We start from the raw sequence: 25,048 nt of genomic DNA, 5'->3' as shown, positions 1-25,048 counted from the left end.
ATGCAAATACAGGGGATTGAGCGGATGAGACCAATCGTGGGTCCAGCAGTCAAGATTGAAGGTGGTTTTTGCATGTGCTATAGAGGGAAGTGGGGGACAGATGGGGCTCATTCACCTGGGAAGGCAGCCCATCTAGGAGATGAAAAACTCTGCTCCTAAATCTCCGCTGCCTCATGGGACATCTTTGGGAGAAGAAAAGGCTAAGTAAGGAGTAAACCCTCCACAAATGGAGAGCAGAGTCCCTAAGACGGTTGGATTGGACTTTGTATGCCTCCTTCCGGCAACTCCTGCAGCCAAGTGGTGCCAGACATATTGCTTTGCTTCCCTTTGGACCACATCAGCAAGGCTAAGGGGGGTCTTATCATCTGGGCAGCCCAGGACCTTCATATACAGCGCCCAGGCTTGCAGCCCAGATGTCACTTTGGTGCTACAAAACGCAGCATGACAGATCTCTGCAGCCACAGCAGCTGCTGTGATTCTCCAGCAGTTTGACTTCACCCCCACAGGCACGCTCCACTATCTTTCAAGGCAGATGGATGCCAGTGTCCTTAATGCTGAACCATGAGGACTGAACCTGGTTAGGAACAAGTTGCAGTGCAGTCGGAGGGCATCTGCTTTGCATGCAGAAGTTCCCGCCTTCTGTCCCCAGAATTGATAAGGCTGAGAATGTCCCCAGTCTGAAACCCCGGAGAGCTGCCTCCAGTCAGTGTAGACCAGAGTTCTTCAGAGTTCTTGGGTAGGACTACACCTCCCATCATCCTTAGCCAGCGTAGCCAATGATTGGGGATGATGGAAGCTGTGGTCCGACAGCACACCATCCTGAGCTTGATGGACCAGTGGGCTGACTCTGTGCAAGGCTGCTGCCTACCTTCCTAGGAGCATAAATGCTGTCCAGTGCAGCAGATCTCTCGACATGGTGTAAAAATGATTACGAGTGAGGGGAGCTGCGTCTAAAGGATCTCTAGAAAGTGGGAACCAGGGGCAGATCTACATGTGTCATTTATAATGTTAAAAATGCGTTGTTAAAATGCGACATCAGAGGGCGCCGCAGAGCAGCAAGGCACCGGCAATGGAAAACTGCTATTAAGCATTATAGAACATGTTTTTTAAAAGAAAACGTTTAGCAGGTCAGTGTAGATCCAGCCCAGGAGAAAGCTGGGTGTGCTTTGAAGTGCAGTAGACCCCTTCAGTTAGTGAGTTGAGATCTACCACAGGTTATGGCGTGGTCCAAGATGGGTAGCAAGAAGAGTACTACCACCAGGCAGATAAATGGTAACATAATTAGGAAATGGGTCCCCAAATGCATGTTTGGCTAAAAGGTGGATCCTGAGTCTGATAAGACTGCTGCAATATATGGTCGGACTTTGAAAATAACTTTTGCTTAAAATCAAGATCATTGCTAAATGCACTATTCCATTTCATCTCAGGTTTTGGCATTTTCACACTGCTTACAGCTTTTTCTGGGTTTCCCCCCCCTGCACCCCTCTGGTGGCATCTGGCTGGGTGTGTGACACCTGGAGGCCTCATTCCCGTGTCTTCTTTTTTCCTTCCAGATGGTGATGGAGTTTCCTGATAACGTGCTTAACCTTGATGGGCATCAGAACAGTGGGGCGCAGTTAAAGCAGTTCATCCAGGTAGGTTGCTGCCGTGCACCTCGAAAGCCGAGCACCAAAACGTTCCCAGTAACGTGATTGCTCTCCTAAGATTGTTTTCATTTTTGTTTAAATTGTGCATTCGTTCGTTTGTTACTTTATTGGACAAATGCCATGGCATGTTTAGTTGCTTTGACCGCAGCAGCAGAAAAAAGCCACAAAACATTTCTACCGCGATTATGATTCTTATAACCACAACACCAAAACAAAGATTAAGAAAAGAAATATATTTCTTTCACAATTGCAAACGTACTTTGTTACAGTCAGGGGGGTAAAAAAATATATCGTGGCTTGTGCTGTTATTTTTAAAAACCCTATCCGTTCTTTATTTTTCTTACTTAACGTTGAATTGTCTTTAGCAGCATGTGTGTTTCTAACATTAAAAAACATAAGTTTAATCTCATGAAACATATCAAAACCACATGGAATATTAGAGAGGTGAAAGTTGCTCAGTATAAGCAGAGGCCATACTTTCAGAAATTTGTTCCATCTATATCCTGCTGCTTTTGATCTTAAACAATAAATTAATTTTGGCATTAAAGCTGATTGCCATGGCTTATTTATGTAGTCACTGCATAGAGGTAATTTTTGGATTTTCCAGAGTTCCATTGGGAGAGGGATTGTTTGTTAAACCCCTCTAGGAATTGTAGCTCCACGAGAGGACAGGAATTGTTGTTGTTGTTTAGTCGTTTAGTCGTGTCCGACTCTTCGTGACCCCATGGACCAGAGCACGCCAGGCACTCCTGTCTTCCACCGCCTCCCGCAGTTTGGTCAGGCTCATGTTTGTAGCTTCGAGAACACTGTCCAACCATCTCGTCCTCTGTCGTCCGGACAGGAATTAGGGGTCTCCTAACAACTCTCAGTGCCTGTAACAAACTACAGTCCCCAGAATCCTTTGGGGGAAGCAACAGCTGTTTAAAGTGAGATGATACTGCTTTAAATGTATCATGTGGATGGGGCCCATGTCTCTTTACAAAAGGTGTTTCAACTGATCACCCTTCTCTGAAACCCTTTCGCTAATGGCAGTGAGTTTTTAGCATGCAAATGAACAAAACAAAACAAAAAAAAAAGCAGTTTGTGAGGCAGGAGTAAAAGATAAAAACAAACAGGTCAGTTAAATGCAGAACAATATACTGAATAAAGGCAGGATGCAACAAAAAACACCTGTGCTCTTTTGTTTACTGTGGAGCCAAGGAGATACATTTTTGAAGAGAGTGCAGCTTCAGTGTATAGAGTTCTGCATTGCAGTGTAGTGGTTAGTATCAGAGGGACCTGGGAGGCCAGGGTTCAAAATCCCCTCTTGACCATGAAGCTCAACTTGGTGACCTGGGGGTCAGTCACTCCCTCTCAGCCTGTCCTACCTCACTGGGTTGTTGTGAGGATGACAAGGAGATGCAGAAGGCACCGAAGCACGCCACCCTGAGCTGCTTGGAGGGAAGGTGGGACCATATAAATGCAATAATGAAGCCGAATAAATTTAATCAGGCCTTTCCAAAAAGAGAGAGAAGAAGCAGCAGCTCATTTCTCTCTTTCTCCCTAGCGGCACAGCATGCTCAAGCAGCAGGACCTGAATATTGCCATGATGGTGACATCGCGCGAAGTCTTGAGTGCTCTCTCTCAGCTTGTCCCCTGCGTTGGCTGCCGCCGGAGCGTGGAGCGCCTCTTCTCTCAGCTCGTGGAGTCGGGGAACCCTGCCCTCGAACCCCTCACCGTCGGGTCCAAGGGAGTCCTCTCTGTCACTCCGAGCTGCATGAGGGATGCGAAGAAGCTCTACACGCTGTTCTACGTGCACGGGTACGCTGAAGGGGGCAGTGTGGCCGTCACTAGTTTGCGGGCTGGCTTATGGCAGAATCATAGAATTGGGACCCCAAGGGTCATCTAGTCCAACCCCCTGCAGTGCATAAATCCTGTTGCACAACGTGAGGATCGAACCCGTGACCCTAAGATTAAGCGTCTTCTCTTGGAGTTCAGCTCCTATCATCCCTGGTCATTGACCCAACAACTGCTTTCTAGGGCTGATGATGGAATAGAGTCCAGCAAGATCTGGAAGGCTGGTGATTCTCCACCCCTGGTGTAAAAGCAGATCATGGATGGAAGGAACTACTATTACTACTAACAACGATAATTTGTTGCTGTTACTAATTTGTTATTAATTTATATGCCAGAATGGCTTCTAAGCAGTTTAAAACGGTAAAACCGATCTGTAATTAAAATACACAATAAACATTAATTAAACCCTTAATTAAAATAGGCAAAAAACCAAGCAATTCAAAAGCCCGGCAATCAAAACAGAGCGATGAAACCAGAAGTTCAGTTCTGGAGAGGGCTTTCCTAAAGAGGTGCGCCAGCAGGAGCCGGCAGAATGCCAATATTGATGGGGGTCAGGGACTCTCGTATTTCAGCAGGGCGGGCCTTATAGGACACCGGTGCTGCCAGTAAAAAGCCCACCACCGCGTTACCACAAACCTTGTTAAAAGAAACGTAGAAGGAAGGAAATAAAACCTGCCAACAGTCTAATGTTTTTATAGGCTTTTGCTTTGCAACCTTACAAAATTTTAACTTGTGAACAGCAGCGCCTTGTAAAACGCTAATAAAAAGGTAAAGGGACCCCTGACCATTAGGTCTAGTCATGGCCGACTCTGGGGTTGCGGCGCTCAGCTCGCTTTATTGGCCAAGGGAGCCAGTGTTTGTCCACAGACAGCTTCCGGGTCATGTGGCCAGCATGACTAAGCCGCTTCTGATGAACCAGAGCAGCGCACGGAAATGCCGTTTACCTTCCCGCTGGAGTGGTACCTATTTATCTACTTGCACTTTGATGTGCTTTCGAACTGCTAGGTTGGCAGGAGCAGGGACCGAGCAACGGGAGCTCACCCTGTCGCGGGGATTCGAACCACCGACCTTCTGATCGGCAAGTCCTAGGCTCTGTGGTTTAACCCACAGCGCCACCCGCGTCCCTAATACTAATGCTAATAGGTAAAGGTAAAGGTACCCCTGCCCGTACGGGCCAGTCTTGACAGACTCTAGGGTTGTGCGCTCATCTCACTCTATAGGCCGGGAGCCAGCGCTGTCCACAGACACTTCCGGGTCACGTGGCCAGCGTGACATCGCTGCTCTGGCGAGCCAGAGCCACACACAGAAACGCCGTTTACCTTCCTGCTAGTAAGCGGTCCCTATTTATCTACTTGCACCCGGGGCTGCTTTCGAACTGCTAGGTTGGCAGGCGCTGGGACCGAACAACGGGAGCGCACCCCGCCGCGGGGATTCGAACCACCGACCTTTCGATCGGCAAGCCCTAGGCGCTGAGGCTTTTACCCACAGCGCCACCCGTGTCCCTACTAATGCTAATACTCAGCCGTAAATTAATTGCACAGCGGGCTTCTGCAATATCTTCTATACCATTTTTTTTTAAAAGGTCCAAGTTAAATGAAATGATTGATGCGATTCCGAAAAGTAAGAAGAACAAGAGGTGCCAGCTGCACTCCTTGGACACGCACAAACCCAAGCCCTTGGGGTAAGTTCTTCAGAAGCAGCAGAAGCCAGAAAGGGGGCTCTTCCGTGAGCAGGAGGGGTAGCACCTTCCCAGTCAAGGGGCTTTGTAAGCTGCTGGAAGCAGGGCAGCAAGGATGGAGGGTGGAAGAAGCAGGGCAGCTGAAATGTGCAAGGTTTAACACACATTTTAAGAAGCATGCCCATACACGGATGCTCTGTTGAAGTACCCAGAATAGTTCTGGGACATCCTAAAAGCGCGGGTATGAAAAGCAAAGCTGTGTGTCTCATTATATTGTAGCTTTATGTTGTGAACCGCTCCACGGATGGAGGACAATAATACAAATTTAATAAATCATTCCACCATGCGGCCCACCTTCCAGCTTTTGGGTGGCAGGGTGGGGTAGAATTTAATAAATCATCATAAACCTAAGTAGAAACTGCCCCTCCCCCCCCGGCAAATGTGACTCTAGAAAGACAAGCCTAATCTGGTAGCCTGACTTGAGCTGTTTTGCTTACAAGTCATCCAAAATAAGAGTATAAAAAGAGCTCTGCTGAATCAGAGCAAAGCCTTGGGAAGAGTCCTGCTGGGGCCCATTTGGTCCTGCATCCTGTCTCCATAGTCGCCAACCAGATGCCTCTTCTGGGAAGCCCAAAGCAGGACTTGACTGCATCAGCTCACTCCTCCCTGGTTGCGATTTCCAGCAAGTGGTACTCTGAGGCATATGGCCTCGCACAGTGGAGACAGAGCGTAGCTGCCGAGGCTGTTGCAGCAGACCTCGAATAACAGGCTCATGGAAAAGTAGGTCTTTGGTGTGTGTTCCACCTCTGCTTCAAAAGTATCTTTTATTCAAATGGGTGTCGGCTTTTGTCTCCCCACCCCACCCCAAAATACCTCTATGGTGCTAGACCAGCCTCCCACAACCTGGTGCTCTCAGATTGTAGTTCCTGGTGCTGGCTGGGACAGGTGAGATTGGCAATCACAAACACTGCTGTCCTGGCTGGGGCTATTGGCAGCTGTCCTCCAAAACATCTGCAAGGCACCAAGTGTGTAAGGCTGAGTTAGATCTGAGTTTGCTCCTGGGTTGGAAGGAAATCATTCCATTCGATGTGGGGCTTTTAAATGAATGAGGTTCCTTTGCTTTTCCCCGGACCCCAAGAGCTGGGGCAAACTAATAATAATAATAACAATTATTATTATGATTATTTTATTTATACCCCACCCATCTGGCTGGGTTGCCCCAGCCACTCGGGGCAGTTTCGAACAGATATAAAAACATCAAATATTGAAAACGTCGCTATACAGGGCTGCCTTCAGATGTCTGCTGGGAGGCCATTTCACAGGATGGGCGCCCCAACAGAGAAGGCCCTCTCCCTGGTGGTTATTATTATTATTATTTATTAGATTTATACAATGCCCTTCATAACAAGATCTCAGGGCGGTTCACAGAGTAAAAAAAAACAAGTTAAAAACACATATTGCAGTGAGGGAAATGGTAGAAGGCCCTTGGAGTTGGATCTCAGTGTCCGGGCTGGATGATGGGGGGGTGAAGCCATTTAGGGCTTTCTGGGTCAGCAGTAGCAGCCCTTTGAATGGTGCTCCTAAGGGTCAGGAGAGTGTTGTGCCCACTGACGTAGCCGCTAAATTCTTGTCTTAACACTGTGTGCTGCAGCGAAGGGAACGGTAGCGCCCTGAGTGCAGAGAAGTTAGGTGCAGATAAAAGAAGTAGTGAAGACGACAGGAAGGAGAGCAGGTGTAGGATCACTTTCTACTATGGACCTTTCCAAGGAGCAGCCAGGTAAAGGGAACCGGCGGCAGCTGGGCTCAGGGCGCGGCGTGATCCCGTTGCCTCCAGCCCTCCACACTTGGGGCGGCTTCGTTCTGCTTTAACCCGCGCCGCTTTCCCCTCCTCCCCTGCAGGGGTTGCTGGATGGACGTGTGGGAGCTGATGTCTCAGGAGTGCAGAGACGAAGTAGTTTTGATCGACTCCAGCTGTCTGTTAGAAACATTAGAAACTTACCTCCGGAAACACAGGTGAGCAAATGGAAAAGTGTGTTTTCTTAGCATGGCGCTCGAGTCTCTTATCTCTCTCTGTCCAGCAAAGTTGCTCCAAAGGTGGGTTTTTGGTTTTTTTAAAAAATGGCTTATATTAATGTGTGAAATCTCGGCCAGTTTCTGAAGCTCCTTAGAGTTCATGTAACATATTTTTGCGTCAGCAGCTAAGGAGCTTACGGGGCCCTTCCTGGAGGAGCACACTGCTGAGGGAGAGGGGGGGAACGGGGCTCCCAGCCGGCTTGAATATTTAGCTTTTGTACAAAGCTTGCACTGAGGTTATACCATGTTGTATCAAGCACTTCCCTGTGGTACCATGTGGTGCAGTGGTTAGAGCATTAAACCGAGACCTAGGAGACCAGGGTTCAAATCCCCGCTCAGCCCCAAAGCGCTCACTAGGTTACCTCGGGCCTAGCTGTTCATTCCCAGCCTAATTTACCTCACAGGTTTGCTGTGAGGGGAAAATGGGGAGGAAGCGGAAGCATATGGGCCTTGAGCTCTCTGGGGGAAAGGTGGGCTGTAAATGTAATAAACAAATACTGCTTCTTGACATTGTACTTAATGTAAAAAGTCTGCAATGTTTTAAAAGGTGAGTTATGCACAAGCTCCAAATCAGCTTTAACTGTATAATCCAATTTTTCCCAGTACAGTGGTACCTTGGGTTAAGTACGTAATTCGTTCCGGAGGTCCGTTCTTAACCTGAAACTGTTCTTAACCTGAAGCACCACTTTACTAGTGGGGCCTCCTGCTGCCGCCGCGCCGCAGGAGCACGATTTCTGTTCTTATCCTGAAGCAAAGTTCTTAACCTGAAGCACTATTTCTGGGTTAGCATACCTGAAGCGTATGTAACCTGAAGCCTATGTAACCCGAGGTACCACTGTATGTGGTTTGGATCCAGCCTGACAATAGTGGCGGCTTGGAAGCCCCCTAACAATTCTTCTTTTACATCCGGCACAGTCTGAGACTGGATGAGACCCCTGCTTAAAAGCATGCTGGGTGAAGAAGATGAGCAGAAGCCGGTCCCTGTAGGACCCAGGTGCATTAAAACGACACAGGGGGTTGTATCCGACATTAGTCCTGCTCAGATTATACCTATGAAAATTAATGGACATGTCGCAGCTTCACTCTGTTAATTCCAACAGGTTTTGCTCTAATTCAGTTGAATGCAACCCAGATTTTGTGTGTGTCTGTTTTGCTTTGAGTTTTGTTTTTTGCAAAAAGGAGGTTTTTGAACTATTAAGTGCTGTATAAATTCTTTCAAAGCAATAGATAAGTTGTGTTTGTCGCAGTGAACAAAAAACCAAAACCAAAAAAGATGCAGTGGCGCTGTTAATGCAGGTGCAAATTAAAATTTGGGATTATAGAAAGGGAAGAGGAGTGGTCTGTTCCACCCCAATTTCAAGATGCAGCCACCTAGTGCAGGAGGGAGCTCCTGGTTCCTTCTGACTGGCTGCAACTGGGCAAAGAGTTCACCCAGCCCTGTTGCCTTAACTGGACTATCTATTTTTTATTTTCTCACTAAACGAAAAGTTCCGTTAACATAGGCATTAGCAATTAGCTATAAACAATACAATTTTATTCTAATCACGTCTTCTAAAATATTTTGACATCCGTTTTGGTATCGTGCTTTTGAATCTGGGAGCCAACTTTCACCACTGTGGTTTCTGATTTTGGTTGGTCTGCAGCCATAGTTTCCTGGTTCGGATGTAATGAGAAACCATGGTTTAATGGACACTTCCTGGTTTTTCCATTCCAGGAGCGGAGCAGGAGCCTAGGGGGCTCCATGTGGGTGCCCAAAGCTCCCTTGTTTCTTGGCTTCTCCAGCCGAGATTTGGCTTAGTCACAGCTGGCCCCTGCTTTGTCTGCGAAAGGCCCTCGGTTTAATTACCCCCACCTCCTGGTAGGGCAGGGAATGTCCCTTGCCCCAAACCATGGAGAGCTGCTGCCAGTTCTACAACTGGAGGTAACCAATTTATACCAGCTGCCTTTCAGAATTTTCAAGTTAGTGTTGTCCCAGGTACTTTTGGGGATCCTAATATGGATACAAGCATATACCGTATTTTTTCGCCCTATAGGACGCACTTTTTCCCCTCCAAAAATGAAGGGGAAATGTATGTGCGTCCTATGGGGCGAATGCAGGCTTTCGCTGAAGCCTGGAGAGCGAGAGGCATCGGTGCGCACCGACCCCTCTCGCTCTCCATGCTTCAGGAAGCTATCCGCAAGCCTTGCAAGGCTTGGGGCGGCAGCCTGCAGATGTTCGCAAGCCTTGCGCGCCCGGCGGGAGGTCCCGCCGGGTGCACAAGGCTTGGGATGGCAGCCTGCAGCACGAAGCACGGGGTGTCCTCCGGAGGACGCTCCGTGCTTCGGGCAGATTGCCGCAAGCCTTGCTCGGGCTTCCCCCGCCCCAGCCCCGCGGCTGGGGGGGGGGGGAATAATTTTTTTTATTCATTCCCCCCCCCCCCAAAAAAAACCGAGGTGCATCCTATTGGCCAGTGTGCCTTATAGGACAAAAAATATGGTAATAGTGATTTAGATAAGATTTCTTGAGATGTATACTTGGGCTCCCTAATTCAATCAAGTATGAGACGATGTATGCAGAATTATTTATACACATGATGGAATATTGGGCGTGGACTAGCCCTATAAAACACTGGCTGCGCTGCCATTTTCATTCCCAGCCTTTGAGTCCGCTTTCCAGTTTACTTAAGGACTCCTATAAATCCAGATGGCTCCAACTCATACCCAGCTAAATTAGATTTTTGGTATTGATTTGGAATTATTGTATAATTCTAGTGAGCAATATATTTATCACAATATCCAAATTAGATTAAGGGATATTGAAAAACAAAACATTGAGTCAGCTGTAAATAAAATCTGCTCCCCCAGGGTCTTTTCTTAACTTTTCAGGTTAAGAACGGACCTCTGGAACGAATTAAGTACTTAACCGGAGGTACCACTGTATATCTTGCCTGGCTGTTTCTTTGTATATATTTTAAAATTTGTGTATATTTTAAGATGGTCTATATCTGTAATGCCTAATAAAGGTTGGGAGAAAGAAAGCTGCTGCCCGTCAGTGTTTGACAGTGCTGGCCTAGGTGGCTGGACTACGCTGAATCCAGCTTCCTCTGTCCCTGTGTACAAATCCTTCATCCTCCAGCCAGAGGTAGGCCTTTACATACATGACATGTCCTCTTTCCCCTTTCCAAACAGGTTTTGCACCGACTGCAAGAACAAAGTCCTGCGGGCTTACACCATCCTTATCGGCGAGCTGGACTGCAGCAAAGAGAAGGGCTACTGTGCCGCTCTCTACGAGGGGCTGCGCTGCTGTCCCCACGAGCGCCACATCCACGTGTGCTGCGAGACCGACTTCATCGCCCACCTCCTTGGCCGAGCCGAACCCGAGTTCGCAGGAGGGTATGAGTATGTAATTTGCTAGAGTGGGCTATCTAGCACTTTTGCTTCCTTTTGAAACATGTTTTTTCCCCTTTTTACTGAATGTATATTTCAGATATATATACATGTGGTGTGCGTGCCTCTCTTCCATCTCTCTCTGCTGCATTGTTGACCCTTTTGCGGGGAGACAAGCTCACCTTCCTCTCGCAAGCGCTGCTTCCGAGTTGTGTGTGTGTGTTTGCAGTGTCATCTGGGCCCTAACTTGGTGTGTTGACTTGCAGGCAAACCTCTAGCTTTGTTTATTTGCATCTATTTTTAACCAGCCCTTCGCCTTGCGGTCCCAGGGCTGCTTATACACACAGCTCAGCGCAATTAAAACATGCGCCCTGGCTGTCCGGCCACAGCTAAGCTGGAGTCAAGGTCCTTGTATTAATTTACAAAGCCCTAATCAAGTTGCCTTGCCCAAACTCTTATACCCCGGCTTGATCGTGGAGATCACCTTCAGGAGTGTTGTTGGTCATCCCCCCAAGTTGGAAAGGCTCATCTGACATGGGACACAAAACTGAAACTGTTCATTGCCGCCAGGCTTATGCGGACAACTAGGATAAAACGTTTTCCTGAGAGCCAGTTTGGTGTAGTGGTTAAGAGCAGTAGTCTTGTAATCTGGGGAACCAGGTTCGATTCCCCGCTCTTCCACATGCAGCTGCTGGGTGACCTTGGGCCAGTCACACTTCTTTGAAGTCTCTCAGCCCCACTCACCTCACAGAGTGTTTGTTGTGGGGGAGGAAGGGAAAGGAGAATGTTAGCCGCTTTGAGACTCCTTAAAGGGAGTGAAAGGCGGGATATCAAATCCAAACTCTTCTTCTTCTTTCCGCAACAGTCAGCTGGTGGTATTAATTTTTGCATGGTTTTTCTTAGTTGCATTACAATTGTTGCACACCACATACATGTTTCTAAATGAAACTGCAATACCCCAGTATTCTTATAGATAGATAGAGGTACTTGACACATGAAATGGGAAGGGTATTCTGATCTCCCCACCCCTGAAGGCCTGTGCAAGAAATGTGTACAATGCGCCTTTGGGTAGTTTTTACAATGGTTGTCTGCTTGCTGACTGATGAAATAGGAGTTTGCTGGATGAGGCCAGTGGCCCATCTAGCCCAGCAACCTGTTTTCACAGCAGCTAACCGGGTGCCCAAATGGGAGTCTCAAATGCAGGACCCAAATACATGTGCCTGCTCCCCTTCTGTGATTTCCATCAACTGGTATTCAAAAGAATTCCTGCCTCCAGTTTTACTTAGGAATATTGACATGCTGCACAAAACTAGCTCCAGGGGGGTTATTATTTGTTATGGTATGTCTTTTTGTGTTTTTATATTGTAAATAGCCCTGTGATCTTTGGATGAAGGGCGGTCTAGAAATTTAATAAATAATATTATAGGTCTACAACCGCAGATTCTCTCTCTCAAAATATAATTGGACAGCTCCTCCTGTCATACCTCTTGTTCCCTTACGTTAAAACAAGTGTTATTTGTACCCCCGCTTTAAAAAGAAAGAAAGAAATGGTGTGGAATGCCTTTCTGTCGTTTTCCCTGCAGCAGGGAAATAGATCTAGCAGAAGGCATTATTTCATCCTCCTCTAATCATTAAGTTGAGCAAGTGAATTCCACATTTCCACCCCCCCCCCCATGCTTGCTTGCAACTAGGTTAGGAGTGCAAGAAGAGAAGTTTTTAAATCACATTTTTTGAGCTTAGGTGCACTTGGTTGGGATAGCTTTAGTTGTCAGCTAATGAGTGTGCATGCCTCTCTCAGCTGGTTGCTGGGCAGTTTTCTCTTTGCAAAGCGGCTTCAGCAATTGCGGTTGTGAATTGGTTGCTGTGATTTCCTCCACATGCTGGGTTGCAAGAACAGGAAACCCTAAGTATTTCTGTGTGTGCTCTGAGAACGTGTAGAAACCTAGGCCAAGCAATTTGCTAGCGGGGTTCTCCTCTGCATAGGTGACGGTGCAATGAATCCCATTTTTTATCTGTGTGTGTTTTCTGGCATCTTAACCTGCATGTGGCATAAACTTCATTACAACTAGATGATGCTACTCAAATACCTTTCCAGGCTCCAGTTTATCTCCACTCAGCTGTGTGGCTCTTTGCAACACCTGGCAGTTGGCTGACCATCGGCGCTTTTGCAGAGTTTTCCAAAGCCTCCACAGATTGCCAGGGCTTCAAAATGCTGCACACAGCTCTCTGCAAGCCGTTACGTCAGGCGATTGACAGCTCTGCAGACCTGCACACATGTCAAAAAGTAGCCTGTAGGGGTGGGGGAGATAAAACAGGGATGTGGGGGCTGGTTGACTCCTTAATGGGCGCTGAATTGCACCTTGATGAACAGGTGTACCCACAATTGATTTGCTTGGGCGTAACTCCCAAAGACGGACGCGGGTGGCGCTGTGGTTTAAACCACAGAGCCTAGGACTTGCCGATCAGAAGGTTGGCGGTTCGAATCCCCGCGACGGGGTGATCTCCCGTTGCTCGGTCCCTGCTCCTGCCAACCTAGCAGTTCGAAAGCACGTCAAAGTGCAAGTAGATAAATAGGTACCGCTCCGGCGGGAAGGTAAACGGCGTTTCCGTGTGCTGCTCTGGTTTGCCAGAAGCGGCTTAGTCATGCTGGCCACATGACCCGGAAGCTGTACGCCGGCTCCCTCGGCCAATAAAGTGAGATGAGCGCCGCAACACCAGAGTCGGTCACGACTGGACCTAATGGTCAGGGGTCCCTTTACCTTTAACTCCCAAAGACACAAAACATCTGTGGTTGTAGTCTTTGTCTGCAAAATTCACAGTGCTGTTTGATCTGCACGTTATAAGAATTTAGGCTTTAAGACAAAGACCCTGCCCATTTGGTCTGTGAGGCTGTTTAGGCCAGGCCAGGCCAGGCCCACCCCGCCCTACACCTGATACCATATGATGCCAGATGTAGGGACCCTCAGTCAAAGCCTCATGCACCGGCAGCCACCTGGTTGTAGAGGCTTGCGCAGCACTGTGGTGTTAGATGCGTGAGTCAAAGGTGGCCTGTGGAACAAATCCACATCCCATATCCCTCTTCGAAGGTGCTTAGGAGACGCCGTCCACCACCGCCCCATTTCCATGCCACATCACAATCTGTTTTCGTTTTAAAGTCTCCGTCATTTTCAAAAGCAGCCTGCCATGTGACATTGGAGGACCACTTGCTGTTTTGAGAGGCAGACAACTGAGGCACAGCCCTGCTGGGCACACAAAGCGGATGGTGTAGCCCCCTGGTTCTAAGGCTTGTATCAAGAATGCAAAGGGAGGGCCAGGTCTCAATCTGATGCTTGGAACGATGAACCCTGCACTATCCGAGTACTTGGCTCTTTACAGTTTTGATTCTGATTGGTACAGATGCTTTTTTTTAATGGTTCTCAATATTATTACTATTACACACCCCTAAATCTGGTGCTTTCTCGACCAAAGTTCGTAAGCGCATCAAAAGAGCCCTTGATCAGACCCAAAGCTTGCTGTTCTCAGAGTGGCCAACCAGTCAGATATCTGCATCACTCCCAGTTCTAATCCAAAATACAGTGGCGGCAAAGAAGTCGCTTCCGTGTGTGTCTTATGTAGAAAAACAACAACATGGGACTGATTTGACTCTGTGAAATTCATCCCCACTGGGAAGGCTTCCACTCCAACTCTTCCTATGAGGCCAGCATAGCTCCTGGAACAGATAAGAGCGGAATCAGGACTGCTTTGAGAACATCCCTGTCTTAGACCATGTCAGAATCATAAGTTGGTTCTGAGCATGCTCAGAGCTGTTTCTTTGAAGGCCAGAGCTGGTATTCAGAAACGTACCACCTTTGACACTGGAGGTAGGGCACAGCCATCGCGACAAGTAGCCATGAGTTAAAAGTATTTAGAGGCAGCTTTTAAAAAGCATTTTGCAACAAGAGCAATATAACTGGCCCTCTGGTAGCCGTCCTGAGGTTTTACACTGGTAAATAAACCTCTGGTCCTTTCCTTAAAGCAGACTTGAGTTGCAGGAGATCTGCCCAAGGCTGGCAGATCAGGAGGAAACACCCCCTCCCCTTTTAACAACTCTCGTTAATCCTTTAACCCTCCAGGCGAAGGGAGAGACATGCAAAGACAATCGACATCGCCCAAGAGGAGGTCCTGACTTGCTTGGGGATCCATCTTTACGAACGGCTGCACCGCATCTGGCAGAAGCTGAGGGCGGAGGAGCAGACTTGGCAGATGCTGTTCTACCTTGGCGTTGATGCTTTGCGCAAAAGTTTCGAGGTACTGAGAAAGACAGGGTGGATTTTCCCCACTTGCCTGCAATTAAGGTTTTAAGAGCTGTTGGAGAAGACTCGAGTTCAAAAGTTGAGCGTATAATGTGTGGGGCGGAGAGAGAGAGAGAGAGTGTTGCTGCATTTTGGGCTGAGAAGATGTCATAATAGTTGCTTTGGGGAAAGAAAGGCTTAAAAGAAAACCAAGTCTCCCTCCTGCTCCCAGGCTCATGCAACTAAGCATTTCCTCCCCCCTTTCTTTCCTGCACAGATGGCCGTGGAAAGAGTCCAGGGCATCAGCCGGCTGGAGCAGCTCTGCGAGGAGTTCTCCGAAGAGGAGCGGGTGCGAGAGCTCAAGCAGGAGAAGAAGCGCCAGAAGCGCAAGAACCGGAGAAAAAATAAGTGCGCGTGCGAGATCCCCGCTCCCTTGCAAGGGGTGGAGGAGAAGGAGAGGAGCCAGGAGAAGGTAAGTGCTGGCCTTCCAACTTTGTGAGTCCACTCCTTGGGTCCGGAAAGGAACCCGCAACCCACGCCATTGTTTCACAAGGGTTATATGAGATCTGAAGGGCACCGCAGCCAGCAACCTACTGCATTTTGGACCCCTTGAAGATTCCGTGTCATCTTCAAGGGCAGCCCCACGTAGAGCCCAGTGCAGTAATCCAGCCTGGAATTTACCAGAGCACGGAGTACAGAAGCCAAGTCAGTTCTGCCTAACAGGGGCTGTAGCTAGCGAACCAGCCATAGCTGGAAAAAGGCGCTTCTAGCCCCCAAGGTCACCTCAGCCTTCAGCAACAGTGTTGGATCTAGAGGGCACCAGGTTGGCAAACACTGCTGTTGCAGCAGATCTGTCTTAACAGACATAGGGATCTCTAATTCTCAAAATGTTTCAAAATATGCTGCTACAGTATATTTTTGTGTTCTGAGATTTATACTGTAGTTTTTCATTTAATATTGCAGTGCTTTGTAATTCTCAGTTTCTTTGTTCGCTGTTTTTCATCACTGTTTAGTAAACTGCTTAGAGACTGCCTCTAAATTTCAAGCGGCATATAAATACCTTATAAACAAATAAACCACCAGGCCTGCCTGCGTTGAGAAAAGGAATTCCTCAAATGACATTTTTAATTTGGTCGCACAGGCATGTCGCTGGTTGAGTCCAGGCCCGTCTCTTGCCCTCTGTCCTTCAGTTGCCCTCCATGTTTTCCCTCTCGTCCTCCAGGAAAACTTCTTGGAAAGCGGTTGCAAAGCCTGTGGCAGCACAGAAGAGAGAGGCAGCTGCATCGAGGTCATTGTGACCAACGAAAACACTTCCTGCACTTGTCCCACTTCTGGCACTTTACTGGGTTCACCCAAAATAAAGAAAGGTATGTTGTTTGAATTTGGTGGGATTCGTCTTGGGGAAAAAACCCCTCAAGCAGTAAAGCTTCAGCACTGTTCCTCTTGATCCTCAGTTCTGATGCATTTTGAGCTGGTCTGCGCTCTTTAGGGAACCCTTCTACACTGAAATATGGAAACAAATGTTTTGCAACAATATATGCTTACTAGGGGGACGTGCGTGGCGCTGTGGGTTAAACCACAGAGCCTAGGACTTGCTGATCAGAAGGTCGGCGGTTCGAATCCCCGCGACGGGGTGAGCTCCCGTTGCTCGGTCCAGCTCCTGCCGACCTAGCAGTTCGAAAGCACGTCAAAGTGCAAGTAGATAAATAGGTACCACTCTGGCAGGAAGGTAAAGAACATTTCCGTGCACTGCTCTGGTTCGCCAGAAGCGGCTTAGTCATGCTGGCCACATGACCCGGAAGCTGTATGCCGGCTCCCTCGGCCAATAAAGCAAGATGAGCGCCGCAACCCCAGAGTCGGTCACGACTGGACCTAATGGTCAGGGGTCCCTTTACCTTTACCTTTATGCTTACTAGGGGCTGCTCGCCAACCCACCACTCCTTCCCTCACAACTCTCCCTCCACAGCTCACACCAACCCCCCCCCCACCTTCCCTTGCAAGCAATCCACTCTGAATCGCCTCCCACCCCCCTCCTTTAAATGTCATTCCTCAGCAGCTCACCTGGTCTGTCCAACACCTGCCCCACTTGCTTCCTTGCCCGCCAGCCATTCTGTCATCATGCTGCAGTTAGCACGGCCACCTACTGGCAGACCAGAGAACTACAACATGATACTTACAGAAATAAGAGTACAGTGGTACCTTAGTTCCCGAACAGCTTAGTTGTCGAACAAATCAGCTCCCGAACGCCACAAACCTGGAAGTAAGTGTTCCAGTTTGTGAATGTTTTTTCGGAAGCCGAACGTCCAACGCGGCTTTCCACTTGAGTGCAGGGAGCTCCTGCAGCTAATCGGAAGCCGTGCCTTGGTTTTCGAACGGTTTTGGGTGTCGAACGGACTCCTGGAATGGATTAAGATCGAGAACCAAGGTACCACTGTATATACAAAGTGAACTGAAAACACTCTGTGTGTTGTGTGCTACCTCCAGCACATGCCCTTTAAAGCACCTCATTTAAAGTACCATAGTCATTTATAAAGTTTGCAACAGATCCATTCCTTGATCTAGACCAGGATTCCAAAATGCTTTGTGTAAGACTAGATGATGATGATGATTACTACTACTACTACTACTACTACTACTACTACTATTAGTATTCTCTTGTACCCCACCCCTCTGGCTGGGTTGCCCCAGCCACTCCAGGCAGCTTCCAACTGTGTATAAAGGAACACACCCAAAAAATCAAAAGTTTCCTGAATCAGGGCTGCCTTCAGATGTCTGCAGTATGAGGGATTAGCTCTACTAAAATATAGGAGGGCATGATATTTTCAAAAGTGTAGTGTTTTTCTTTAGAACTATTGTTCTTACTGGTATATAGATGTAAAAAAATTAAACAATATTCACAGAATACTCTCAGCCTGGATGCTACACAATGTGTTTTCACTCTGCTGAGCAATCCCCTTTTTCCCTTCCTCTCTCTGTTCCTCCCTTCTAGGTTTATCTGCACATTGCAATGGCAGCGATTGTGGCTACTCCTCCAGCATGGAGGGCAGCGAAACGGGGTCGCGGGAGGGCTCGGACATCGCTTGCACCGAAGGGATTTGCAACCATGACGAAAACGGTAGGTCTGGTGCAAAACGGCGTGGGGCAGGGGGGTAGGTTAGACCTGCAGCCCCCCTGAGGCCATGGGACTCTGACTCCCGTCAGCCCTGGCTGGGCAGGGACCGGAGGCAAAAGCAAGCAGAGCAATGCATGTAAACTTTGTAGAGTAGCTTCCCTCTCCCTCTTTCTTTTTTCCTTTTTTCTTCTGTGATGGAACTCCTATTTGGGGACTTCCCTGGCTTTTTCTGGCCCACGTAGGACCACTTTGGATAGTTAGCCTTGGTGAAGACTTGACGTTTTCATCCGCCAAAAAGTTTTTGAGTTTCTGCTGAAATGAGGCTGCATTTTAATGTATTTTAATCCTATTTTTCAAGTTGTATTTTAATCAATTGTTTTTATATTTGGTGTTAGCCGCCCTGAGCCCTGAGTCTTGGCTGGGGAGGGCGGGGTATAAATAAAATTTATTATTATTATTCTACACACACGCACACACCCCTCTCGACCATCCAGGCAAGCCAAGAGGACAGGCAAGCGTTGAGTGAGGGTGCAGAGTGGGGCCTGTGTGTCTCCTGGGAACAGCCCCGTGGGCCAGAGAGAAAGCGACCTGGAGGGTTGTGCTTGGCCCAGGGTTTCTTTTTCATTAAAGTGGACCACCTTCTGCCTGGCAGGCGATGACCCCTGCCTCCATCGCTGCGAGGACAAGGAGGAGGACGGGGACAGCTGTGTGGAGTGCTGGGCAAATTCGGAAGACAACAACATGAAAGGCAAGAGCAAGAAGAAGAAAAAGAAAAGCAAGAAGGGCGAGGCCGAACATGTAAGTCTGAGGTTTTCTCAGGGAGTCTGCTCTGGAAGGCCACGTGCTGCTTCCGCAGCCCAATGTCATCTAGGGGAAGCCAAACCAAATCCAATGAATGCATTTTCATTTCGTCACATTTTTGTCCCGCTTTCCCTCCAAGGAGCTCAAGGTGACATACGTCCTTCTCCCCCACCCCATTTAATCCCCAGCACAACCCTGCGAGGTGCAGGTTAGGCTGAGAATGAGCAACCTGCTCAAGGTCACCAGCGAGCTTCATGCCATAACCAGGTTGCCCTTCCCCTCCCCTGCTCCTGCCCCATTTCAGTGAGTGGCAGCAGAGCCGCTGCCAGGAGGGTGACTCCACGGCGCATCGCCGGTTGCTCCTAATTTGGGTGCAGGTATAAATGAGTAAGGGACGCGGGTGGCGCTGTGGGTTAAACCACAGAGCCTAGGGCTTGCCAGTCAGAAGGTCGGTGGTTCAAATCCCTGCAACGGGGTGAGCTCCCGTTCGGTCCCTGCTCCTGCCAACCTAGCAGTTCGAAAGCACGTCAAAGTGCAAGTAGATAAACCGCTCTGGCGGGAAGGTAAACGGTGTTTCCGTGCGCTGCTCTGGTTCGCCAGAAGCGGCTTAGTCATGCTGGCCACATGACCCGGAAGCTGTACGCCGGCTCCCTCGGCCAATAAAGCAAGATGAGCAGCGCAACCCCAGAGTCGGCCACGACTGGACCTAATGGTCAGGGGTCCCTTTACCTTTACCTATAAATGAGTAACCCTCCCTTCCTTCCCTGGACGCGGGTTTCCGGCTTCAGATCCAAAAGCTGAGCAGCTGCGCCGTAGACCCGAGTAGCCACGAGAGCTCCAGCAATGCCACACACACGGAGTTCCACCGGGACAAGACCAAAGACCCGCACACCGACACCTGCTGCCGCGCAGAGAAGGGCGGGCAGCCGTGGTTGGAGCACAGGAAAACGGCACTGTTGTGCGCAGAACTTCCAGAGGCAGCCTCCGCTCCAGACTCTGGGAAAGGTGCCAAGAGCTTGGTGGAACTCCTCGTAAGTAGCCGGAGAGGCTTCCTTTTCTGGGTGGATGGTGGTGCCGAGAGGGCTGCGTTGGTTTGCCTCCTAGCTGCCGAGCCATCCTCAAAGGTTTTGCTGTTGAAGTGTTGAGCCTTAAGCAACTTTGGCTAGTTAAAATGCCAAGGGGTGGGAGACGTCCAGCCCGGGGGCCGAATGCAGCCTGTCAGGCCTCCCCAGTTGGCCCACCAGGCTGTTTTGCGAGAACCACACCCTTACCTGACGATGCTCCAAGTGAGCTTCTGGTTGTTCTTTGGTGAAGCAAAGCACACTCCCAGTGCCCATGGACCAGCGGTTTAGTCCATGGCGAGTTTCCTTGGCCCAGCCACCAGCTCCTCAAATACAGTGGTGCCCCGCAAGACGAATGCCTCGCAAGACGAAAAACTCGCTAGACGAAAGGGTTTTCCGTTTTTTGAGTCGTTCCGCAAGACAAAGTTCCCTATGGGCTTGCTTCGCAAGACGAAACGTCTTGCGAGTTCTTGCGAGTTTGTTTTCTTTTTCTTAAAGCTGCTAATAGCCGCTAAGCCGCTAAGCCACTAATAGCTGTGCTTCGCAAGACGAAAAAACCGCAAGACGAAGAGACTCGCGGAACGGATTAATTTCGTCTTGCGAGGCACCACTGTATCAGCTCTGTATTTTGAATAGAATATAAGACAAGCCTGCCAGGTCAGGCCAGTGGCCCATCTAGTTCCAGCATCCTGTCCTCACAGTGGCCAAGCTGATGGCCAGTCGCCATTGATAGCCCTCTCCTTCTCCATGAATTTGTCCCATCTTCTTTTGAAGCTACCCAAGTTGGTGGCTATCACTGCCTCCGGGGGAGTGACTTCTGTAGTTTAACTATGTGCTGCTTGAAAAACGATTTTATCTGTCCTAAGCCTTCCAATATTCACCTGAAGAAGGTGGTGGGGCTTTCCTTCTCTGGGGGTTTCTAACCAGAGGTCAGGTGGCAATCTGTCAGGGATTCTGTAGATACGATTCCTGCATTGGATCAGATTACCCTGGGGGGGGGGGGGAATCCCTTCTGACTCTACCTTTCTGTTACTTTTAGCGGGTCCACTCTGAATAGGACTAACATAGAATGCCACCTGTTAAGTTTAAGAAACGGGCAGAAAGTAGGGTTGAGATCTGCGTGTCCTTTTTTTCATCTTCCTCCACCGCCTCTTCTCATTTGCAGGATGAATCCGAATGCACTTCCGACGAGGAAATCTTCATCTCGCAAGACGAGATCCAGTCGTTCATGGCGAACAACAAGTCTTTCTACAGCAATAGAGAGCAGTACCGCCAGCACCTGAAGGAGAAATTTAACAAATACTGCCGCTTGAACGATCACAGGAGGCCAGTTTGTAGCGGCTGGCTGACGACAGCCGGAGCGAACTAAACCCAATAAAATTAGCTCTGTCTTTCAATGAAATCTTTCGAGACGACTACTGCGCCTTTTCTGTCTTCGAAAACAAAACACTTTCTTTAGCAACTAAACAAAAATCTTACCTTTAAAAAATCAATGTGGCTTTCTGTTTCCTTTCATTCTTTTTCTCTCTCTGATGCCCCCACTCCTGTGCAGGAGGCTGGTGGAGGTGATAACTTTTAATTTTGGGTTTCTTCCCCTTCCCACCCCTCCTGGCACCCCGTTTCAGGCTTGGATCTTTAGTTTTGGCTAGATTGAGGCAAGCCCTTAGATCTTCATAATTTAAGCCATTTCTGTCTCTCTGTCTCTTTCTCTCTGTCTTTTCATTCAATGTTTCTCTTAACTGTGACACTTAACAAACAGACAAAAAAAAGCAACTTAGTGGCAAGTAATGTTGTACTTATAATTCTGTACAGAAATGACAATGAACTCAATATAAAGATTTTACAAAGTAGACATCCATTTGCAAAAAGAGGAAAAAAATGTTCTGGATGTAATATGTTGAAGCGCAATGTGCAAAATTTAAAAATAAAGAATATTTATTAATATGCATAGTAAAATCAAACAAAAAAAGGTGTGCATGTTTCTACTCCTTGCGGTGAAAGAGTGCTGAAATGTCTCCAGAGCCAGGCATGTTTTCCCTATGTTAGAAGAGGGCTGGGAAATCTGTAGCTGACCAGTTGGTGCTGGACTACAACTCCCACCATTGCTCTCTGCTGGCTGGGGCTGATGGGAGTTGGAGTCCAACAGCATCTGGAGGGCCACTGGTTAATCACCCCTACGTTGGGACTACTATTTGTAGTTGGTTTTTTTGTTTATATCCCACTCTTAGAGCAGCTCACAACCATTCACTTCTAAGCCCCCCCCCCATCTGTACAACAGTCATGGCTCCCCCCTGAGAATACTGGGAACCGTAGTTTCATACAGGTGCTGAGAATTGTTAGGGCCCCTATTTCCCCTGCAGAACTACAATTCCCTGAGTTCCCTGGAAGGATTGACAATTAAACCACTCTTGAATATTGTAGCTCTGTGAGGGTCTCCTAACAACTCCCAGAACCCTTAGCAAACTACAGCTCCCAGGATTCTCTGGGGGAAGCTATGGCTGCTTAAAGGGGCATGGTACTGCTTTGAATATAGCGCACAGATGGCAGCAGATTGTGAACCCATTGGATGCCAAATGGGATGTGATACAAGACAATACACTACCAAACCCTCATTCCACAAGAGGGTAGTGAAGGCGATTAGGCAAATTCACGGAGGATAAAGCTACTAATAGCTGCATCCTACTTCCAGTATCGGCTCTGAATACCAGGGGAACCAGAGAGGGAGAGAGCCTTGTACGATGGCTTGAGCTCCTTGGAAAGAAAGGTGAGAAAAAATTGAAGTAAACTGAAAACAAATCTTACTATATAACGTGCTTGCTGGAATTGCCATGGCCCAGGTGGGTGGCCATCAAAACTGGGTAATGGATTTAAAGACCAACTCTGGACAGGTCGTACACAAGAGTGTCTTGGGTTGACAGTTCTCTTGACTTAAGGGTGTGGGTTTTTTTGCTGCTTTTTAATATATCGTTAGTCCAACTGTACCCCAGTGGTGGAGCATCTACTCTGCATGAATGAAAGTCCAAGATCTCAGGCATCTCCCGGTAGGGCTGGCAAAGATCACAGTCACGCTCACCAGTTTGTGGGAACATTGTGGAGCTGGCTAAGACCACTGCTCCGACGAAACCTCTTCTATCCATGTCATGCTATCGATCTTCTCAACTAGTGAGGCTCCCACAATCCCTGACCGTTCCCCTGGTGATTTGCGGCGTCCCATGGCACAAATCGAACCACCGCTCTGAACTTGTTTGCACGGTTGCAAAACGGGTGCTTTTCCGATGGAGTTGGATTGCTTAAGACATCGAGCGAAGAGCTCTCTGCCTTTCACATAAGCAGTGAGTCGAGTGGCCCTTTCAGCAAAAAAATGGGCAGCTTCATCTGGAATGGCAGGTGATGAAGCCAGTATTGGATTTATCATGATAGGACTTGGGGATGTTGGAAGTCTTTAGGTGAATAAATTCCCTTTTTCACACACCCTTCTCCGCCTCTGAAAAGGTTTCGACACACCTGTTATAAAAGACACAAAAGAAAACTTGCACCTCTAAACTCATCAGGATTGGTGCCCTCCCCCCAAAAGAGAAGGGGATCCTTGTTTGCAAAAGAAAAGAAAAACAACACCAATCCCTGTATTTTTAAAAGAGGGCAGCCTATGCCTTCGCCACTCCAAGAAATATCAAATATATAAAAGGATGTCACATAGAGGAGGGAGAAAGGTTGTTTTCTGCTGCTCCAGAGAAGCGGACACGGAGGAATGGATCCAAACTACAAGAAAGAAGATTCCACCTAAACATTAGGAAGAACTTCCTGACAGTAAGAGCTGTTCGACAGTGGAATTTGCTGCCAAGGAGTGTGGTGGAGTCTCCTTCTTTGGAGGTCTTTAAGCAGAGGCTTGACAACCATATGTCAGGAGTGCTCTGATGGTGTTTCCTGCTTGGCAGGGGGTTGGACTCGATGGCCCTTGTGGTCTATTCCAACTCTATGATTCTATGATTCTATACCCCTGCTTTAAGCCGTTTACATACCGTCTTCTCTCTTTAGCAACGAAATGTCTGATTACCGGAACGACGTCTGAGTACATCACAAGTGGACTCTTTGTTACTGCATCTGGAATTGTTTTTAAGATAAAACCTATTTTGGAAAGAAAGTACTTTTGCCATTTTTATGGGCTTTTATTGTTTACAGATAGTTGCCTTGGTGATATTGTGTCAATTGCAGTAGTCAATATATCACCACCCTGTTCATTGTTTTATTATATTATTATATTATGAGAGGTAGCGACTAGCCCAAAGTCACCTAGTGAGCTTCATGGCTGAGTGGGGATTTTAACCCTGGTTTCCCAGGTCCTAGTCCAACACTCTAACCACTGCACCACACTGAGTTTACCCAACGCTGGAACATTTGCAAAGCTACAGGGAACCAGGCAGAGGGCCTTCTCTGTAGTGGCACCCGCCCTGTGGAACGCCCTCCCATCAGATATCAAAGAGATAAACAACTACCTGACATTTAGAAGACATCTGAAGGCAGCTCCGTTTAGGGAAGTTTTTAATGTGTGACATTTTAATGTATTTTTAATCTTTATTGGAGGCCACCCAGAGTGGCTGGGGAAACCCAGCCAGATGGGCGGGGTACAAATTATAATATTATTATTATTAGTAATGATTATTTATTATTATTATCTGCTACCTTACAGACAGGGTTTTCTTCCGTGCCACAGTGGCATAGGGGGAAATTGAATCCCACTTGCTTCCATGGGGATGTTGGCAGTGTTTAAAATCCCACACACACACCTTGGTGGTTTAGGTTCTGATCCTAAACATACCGTACATGCAAGAGAGTAAGGCTACTTAATATAGGGGACTTGAACCATGCAAAGGACTGTACTGTAAAATTGCAGGAGTCTTTAGCTGCAATTTTATTGTATTTTATTACAGTGATGGTCACTGTGTGCCGTTAAAAAAAAAGTAAACATATATTTCCTTTATTGAGGATTTAAAAAACTACGAACAACTTGTGGAGAACAAATTACAAGGAAGATCAAGCTATTTTTATAGGAAACCAGAAGGCAGGGTTGAGAGAGAGAGAGAGAGAGGCAGTGTGGTCTAGTGGGTAGAGTCTCCAAATCCTTCACCGCACTTCTCCATGAAGTTAATGGGTCAGTTAGGATCTTTCTCCCAGCCTGACCTACCTCGCAAGCTTGTTGTTTGAGA

The 25,048-nt window shown here is 47.9% G+C and overlaps 1 protein-coding gene across 5 annotated transcripts in view; it reads left to right on the top strand.

The window, feature by feature from the left end:
• Positions 1–21,788, top strand: part of GGNBP2 (gametogenetin binding protein 2) — a 34,287-nt gene extending 12,499 nt beyond the window's left edge. For 2 of the 5 annotated variants that reach the window (XM_028708569.2, XM_028708568.2), the window contains exons 3-15: positions 1,554–1,634; positions 3,193–3,446; positions 5,065–5,163; positions 6,812–6,937; positions 7,060–7,173; positions 10,402–10,611; positions 14,712–14,886; positions 15,148–15,342; positions 16,093–16,237; positions 17,860–17,985; positions 18,635–18,780; positions 19,572–19,814; positions 21,010–21,788. In XM_028708569.2, the coding sequence (XP_028564402.2) occupies positions 1,554–1,634; positions 3,193–3,446; positions 5,065–5,163; positions 6,812–6,937; positions 7,060–7,173; positions 10,402–10,611; positions 14,712–14,886; positions 15,148–15,342; positions 16,093–16,237; positions 17,860–17,985; positions 18,635–18,780; positions 19,572–19,814; positions 21,010–21,213 (2,118 nt within the window). In that variant the 3' untranslated portion in view covers positions 21,214–21,788. The remainder of the gene's footprint in view (positions 1–1,553; positions 1,635–3,192; positions 3,447–5,064; positions 5,164–6,811; positions 6,938–7,059; positions 7,174–10,401; positions 10,612–14,711; positions 14,887–15,147; positions 15,343–16,092; positions 16,238–17,859; positions 17,986–18,634; positions 18,781–19,571; positions 19,815–21,009) is intronic. The other 3 variants (XM_028708567.2, XM_028708572.2, XM_028708571.2) reach the window with 3 other exon arrangements.
• The last annotated feature ends 3,260 nt before the right edge of the window (positions 21,789–25,048 follow it).

The sequence above is a fragment of the Podarcis muralis genome, chromosome 15, assembly GCF_964188315.1.
Source record: "Podarcis muralis chromosome 15, rPodMur119.hap1.1, whole genome shotgun sequence".
Classification (NCBI taxonomy): domain Eukaryota; kingdom Metazoa; phylum Chordata; class Lepidosauria; order Squamata; family Lacertidae; genus Podarcis; species Podarcis muralis.
This window is presented reverse-complemented; position numbering and strand designations above follow the sequence as displayed.